Source organism: Corvus brachyrhynchos, unplaced genomic scaffold (genome assembly GCF_000691975.1).
Source record: "Corvus brachyrhynchos isolate BGI_N302 unplaced genomic scaffold, ASM69197v1 scaffold113, whole genome shotgun sequence".
NCBI lineage: Eukaryota > Metazoa > Chordata > Aves > Passeriformes > Corvidae > Corvus > Corvus brachyrhynchos.
In genome coordinates, this window is record NW_008237246.1 from 129,540 (window position 1) to 135,704 (window position 6,165).

The 6,165-nt window shown below is 43.0% G+C and overlaps 1 protein-coding gene across 1 annotated transcript; it reads right to left on the bottom strand.

Annotated features, from left to right (window-relative positions):
• Positions 1 to 1,060: 1,060 nt before the first annotated feature.
• Positions 1,061 to 3,648, bottom strand: LOC103613019 (60S ribosomal protein L37). The gene is made up of 4 exons (XM_017730415.1): positions 3,466 to 3,648; positions 2,820 to 2,955; positions 2,453 to 2,537; positions 1,061 to 1,177 (listed from the first exon to the last, which is right to left on the bottom strand). Exons 1-4 carry the CDS (start codon positions 3,646 to 3,648, stop codon positions 1,108 to 1,110), a joined length of 474 nt encoding a protein of 157 aa, XP_017585904.1. The 3' UTR covers positions 1,061 to 1,107.
• Between the last annotated feature and the right edge of the window lie 2,517 nt (positions 3,649 to 6,165).

A 6,165-nucleotide genomic window follows, 5' to 3' on the forward strand; every position in this document is an offset into this window, starting at 1 on the left:
CCTCACCTAAAGTTTGTTTTCTCTTACACCAGGATGATGCCAGATTCAATGAATTCCATAGTGTACCAACAGTATTAGCTAATATCATTAACAGTATTAAGCAGCTTACATAAGGATGAGCAATGACCATGGGAGGCTGCATTATAAAACCATTCACGTCAATCTCAGGCAGGCAGAGGGAAGTGTATTCCCTCATTGTCCACAAAAGACAGTTTCCCCAGCATAACAAGGCCGTCAGTGTAAGGGCAAAGCATAGAGCCATTGTTTGTGTTAACATGTTCCCAAACTCAGCAAAATAAAGAGATAAGGAGTGCAGATGACAAACTCCATGTCCCCCACTGGAGCTTGCTACTCTATAACTACTATTTACTATAGCATGCAATATATATTTATATATATTTATATATATATATATAACTGCATTTGTCTCACCCCCCATGTTGTGCACCAAAAAAGGACTGTAGTGGGTCGACCTTGTCTGGACACCAGGTGCCCACAAAGCTGCACTATTGCTCCCCTTCCCAGCTGTACGGGGGAGGGAAAATAAGATGGAAAACAACTTGTAGGTTGAGATAAGGCAGTTTAATAAAGCAAAAGCAAAAGTTTGTGCACATATGAGCAAAGAGAAAAAAAAGGTTTATTCTCTACTTTCCATTGGCAACTGATGTTCAGACACTTCCTGGGAAACAGGGCTTCAGCACGAAGAGTGGTTGCTTTGGAAGGCAAGCACTGTAAAATAACAAATACCCCCCCTTCCTCCTCCCTTCCTTAGCTTTTATATCTGAGCTGATGTCACATGGTATGGAATATCCCTTTGGTTAATTTGGGTCAGCTGGCATGGTTGTGTCCCCTCTCAGGACCTTGTCCACTCCCAGCCCCTTGATGGGGGAATGTTGGAAAGACAGCCTTGATGCTGTGCCAGTGCCACTGGTGTGTTATCAGCACCTTTCCAGCTCCCAATGCAAAGCACAACACTGGGAGGGCTGCTGTGGGGAAATGAACTCCAGCTCAGCCAGACACAATATACCATGTTTCACTGAAGTAAAATATGTACAAAAGATGACATTTTCTGGATAAGACAATTTATTTTAACAGATACATGTATCTTTATGATGAACTGGAGGCTGCAACAGCTGCTCTCTTGGGCTTTGGTGTGGTTCCCTCACGGAATCCATTCCTATAAGTAGAAATATGGTTACTATTTTTTGAAAGGTTGACTTCTGCTCCAAGGTATTTTCTAAGAAGTAATGTTTCAGATCAGGTTCACCAGCTTTTTTCAGCTTCTCTCAGTAATGCACTGAAATCACTATGGAGTTCATATGTTCAGAGATTTTTCTTAAGAAACATAATTCACAAACTGTTCGGAATAAGCAATATGGTTTTCTCTCTCTTCTGCTGAAGTAAATGACTTCTTCAAACAGGAAGATTTAATTAACTGAGTAAACACTGCAAGACTGAATCCAATACAGCACACCCACTGAAGGCATGCCTTACTTTATATTCCTACTAAGGAGCTTGGGAAAAGATTTCACACTTGTTAGCACTGAAGTGCAAGTCAATTTCTTACAGAAATCGACCCCAAGCTTGCTTTTGGATATGACATTTCTACTTCAGCAACACGGTGGAAATCAGGCTGCAGTTGCACATCGTAAGGTATTTTCTGGATGCTTGTGGGAAAGACTGTGCTTACCAAAAAACCCCAGATGAATGGATCTCTCAAATACACCTAGGTCCAGGATTTAAAAGACTCTTACTTTTCACTGTTAAATCCAATCTACATTTTTAAGAAAAGACTCTTGAATTGCTTGTGTTTTTTCATCCATCTTTCTGGTGTATCAGGCCAAAAGTTACAGAGCCATGCTTTAGAACATGGAGGTCATACAAAAAGAAATTCTTAGCGAGTTTAACAGTACAGTACTTTTTAAGTACAACTCAAAGCTTTATAACACACTTTAGAAACCTGTAACTCAAAATCAGATGTTACTTACTAATTGAACTCCAAATTAAAGAGCAACCACTGAAGTATTTAAATCCTTTTTTTTTTTGTGGGCAAGAAGGGATTGAAACGCATTTCAAGAATTGTTTCTCAGAAAAATCCAACTTCAGTGCAACCATCAATTTCAGACTCCCAAAAAGAGGTAATGCTACACAAAGTATACCTTTTCAAATGTGAGTGCTTTATTACAATACCCTCTGTGTTCTGTACTATCTACAATTAACAGAAACATCAGTTTGCTATACATCCTATGTTTTAACAATGAATGAGCTTTTTATAATTGGCAGTATATTCCTTTGAAGATATAAGACATCATTTATTTCCACAATATATTTTAAAAGAAACACCATACCTCATCAAGCATACTAAATAAGTGTTAACTTTGAATCAATTTTATAATACAGTGAAATCCATTGAAGATGCCAGATTACACTAGTTTGTAATAAAATGTCATACCTGAATCGATGGTAGACCCTTTTCAGGTGCCTCATGCGACCAGTACCAGTGGTGTTGCGTCTTTTAGCCTTTGCACTCCAGTTATCTAGAACATAGAAATTACTGTTACTTATCTACACCAAATAATTAGTTGCATGGTACGTTTGAATAGCACAACTATTCAATCTAACAGAAGACAAAAAAAATTATAAATTAATTATTATGCAGTAATACTGTATGTTAGCTGAAATATAATTAAATCAGTATTAATTTCAAAAAAGCTCCTAACACTGCAAGATGATACAGTATTCTTTCTTGGTTGGAAAAAAGCCAGATTATTGAAGACGACAAAGAAACACAAGTTTTTAAACTCAACTCTATTACTTACAATTTCTCTTACGCTTAGCAGGGTAACCACATTTCCCACAGGTAGATTTCTGCAGATGGTACGCCTTGGACCCACATCGACGACACAAGGTGTGTGTCTTATTTCGTCGCTTACCAAATGATGATGTACCCTTTGTCTGAGAAATATTTCAAGACATTGCACATTGTAAATAGCACTATCACTCAAAAGTCATGTAACGCAAAACACAGTCTTCTCTAAAAAACACTCTCAAATTCACAAAGTCCAATAAACATGGCAGAGGCACACTGAACTCTGAAACACCGACTCAAGTTTCTTTTATAGGTATCCTCCATTTTTAGAAATCAGTTCTTTACACTTCTCTTTGCCATTCCTATCCCCCTGCCCAGTGCTGAAATAAAATGAAGCCACCGAGTGGTTATCTCCAACTCCTTTCTCTTCTCCCTCAAATTTATCGGTGATAAACAGTAAACTGCTTTTTCCTGAGGAAAGGTATTTATTTTCACAGATCAACCGTACACTCACAAGAGGCTTTGGCAACCCAACTCCCTCTTGCTACGTTATCTGAAAGGCTTCCCCATCCCTGGGAAGAGCGCTGTCCCGGCCAGGCCCGCAGCAAGCACGGAGGGGACCCCGAAGATAGCACAGCCCCATACCCCATCGCTGCCTCTGCGCCCAGGACGAGATGCACCACGCCCCCACACAGGCCAGGAACGGAGCCCATTGCCAGGCCTTCGGGCTCAGGTCCCAGCCTCGTCTCCCCGCAGCTCCGCCGCCGAGCCCGGCCATAGCACAGTGCAGGGCCGCCCCGCGCCCCAGAAGAGGCCCACGACCTCGCAGAGCCCGGCATGGCGGCGGGTGATGACAGATATCCCCCCACCCAGGCCCCAGCACTCACCATCTTCTCCAGGCGTTGGCACCAAAGAGGCTATGCTCCGCCCCGCTTCCGCTATAGTCCGGCAAGCGCTTCCGGAAACGTGCTGGGACTGTCCCGTTGGGCATGGTGGAGGTATGCTATGGCGGTGGCCCGATGGATAGGCCCGGCCCGGCTCGGCGCGGCAAAAAGTGAGTGCTTTCCTTGTCTTGGCCTCACCTCAAGTTGTACTCAGGAGTCCCCTCCGTGTGATGTCCCCTTCCCGCCTGGCCCGGCCTGCTGAGATAGGCAGGGTCCCTGAAAGCCGTGGTGTCGTGGGTGAGACCCTCGGGGGCTAGACCCCAAAAGTTCCTCAGTGACATCACACAAAACCTGGTTCTTATTAGGGCGACACAATGTGTCCTAGGCCATGGTGTGACTGGTCCTGGAAATAATGATTAAGGGGTATCTATGTGTAAATTTAACACACCTAAGTTGCCTTACTGGTACATCATTTTTAACTCTAATGCATCTTCCCTGCAATAGTACCCATGCTGCTATTCACAGGTGCCTACAGCTCCACTTCAGGCTGCAGAATCAAGTCCTGGCCTTATTTCTACATCAAGTGAAACCTATTTTCATGACTGAAATGAAAATTTCCCCTTCAGGGACAGGATATTTGTGGCTGTAATACATACTTTCAAAGTGAACTGCCTTAAAAATTAGGCACGCTCTGCTTGTCAGTGTCCCTACCAAGCCCCACACATGCAACGTGACAGTCTGCCTAAAGCATTGCAATGATCATCATTAATGCAAAATTGGCTTTTTTTCAGATGCACCACTTAACTTCTTACATGCCAGCTGTCGTGGTTTAACCCCAGCCAACAACCAAACCACACACAGCTGCTTGCTCACTCCCCCATCAGTGGGATGGGAGTGAAAATCAGAAGGGTAAAAGCTAGAAAACTCGTGGGTTGAGATAAAGACAGTTTATATGGGAAAGGAAAAGCCATGCACACAAGCAAAGCAAAACAAGGAATTAATTCACCCCTTTCCACGGACAGGCATATGTTCAGTCATCTCCAGGAGAGCAGGGCCCCATTATGGGTAATGATTACTTGGGAAGACAAATGTCATCACTCCAACTGTCCCCTCCTTCCTCCTTCTTACCCCCACTTTATATACTGAGCATGATATCATATGGTCTGGAATATCCCTTTGGTCAGTTGGGGTCACCTGTCCCAGCTGTGTCTCTTCCCAACTTCCCACACACCCCTAGCCCCCTCTGCAGCGTGGCCGTACAAGGAGCAGCAAAGGCCTTGGCTCTGTGTAAGCCCTGCTCAGCAATAACAAAAAAATCTCTGTATTATCAACCCTGTGTTCAGCACAAATCCAAAACAGCCCCATACCAGCCCCTGGGAAGAAAATTAACTCTACGCCAGCTGAAACCAGCACACCAGCCCACCACGTATCTTCAGCAGACTCACAATCTATAGACAATTTTACCTAAGAAGAGTTAATTTATCTTCACTTGTTTCCTGAGCATGGCCTCTCGCTGAATTCCTTTGATGCTGATTTATGTGCTGGGGGGCTTTTGACTTCTTCTAAGGTTGAGGGATGGAGCAAAAAGTTTTTATTTTAGCTGCATTGTTTCCAGATGCACAAAGGTGTGGCCTAGGCTGTTCACTCACCTCTTTCATTTTGGTTGGCAATTTCTATCCCTGGAATAACACCTAACAGAGGTCTTTGCTCATATTCATTTTACCTCATCTGAAAATCCAGGCATTTAATCCATCCACGGTCCCGCTGTAGTTAAAGGAGAGAGAGAAATACTGCCAAAGGGTAAATCATCCTATCTTAAATTAGGTCTCTAAAATAGGCTGGATAAATCACCCTTGGGAGGAACCCTTCTTCCATTAATTCTAACAGGAGCCTAGACAGCCCCCTTAGGCTAGGCTTAGATTCCTGAAGTTAGGTAAAATTAATTTTGCCCTGACTTAATGAAAATGTTTTTATAGAAATTCTGTCTTTCTTACCAAAAATCAAATGAGAAAACTCAGTGTTCTATGGATGAACTGCCATACAGAAAAATCCTCCAATTAATTCAAAGCATAAATACAGGCTGGACTGGGTCATATTTCTCCCAGCAACCTTGCTGTGTGTCTTTTAACTAGTGCCTCCTTTCCTCTTTCTTTCTCATTAGACCTCAAAAATCTGGAAGATGCTGTGAAGACATTGGACAGATGCCATGGCAACAGCCTCCAAAGGAAGTATGTTGGTTTGTCTATGTGCAAGGATAGGCTGACAGAGGAATTATTCTTCTCTTTTGTGGGATAAAAATAGTCTTGCTCATTTACATGTCTTCAAAACTGTTAGGAAAGATTTTTTTTTTTATATCATCATGCCATTGTCTTCAGTATTCAGGAGCACTGGATACTTCTAGGGAAGGTAATGGGCAGGGATGGGGCTGGGCCAGGACAATCCCAGAGGCTCTTAGCCATAGTGCAGGTCATG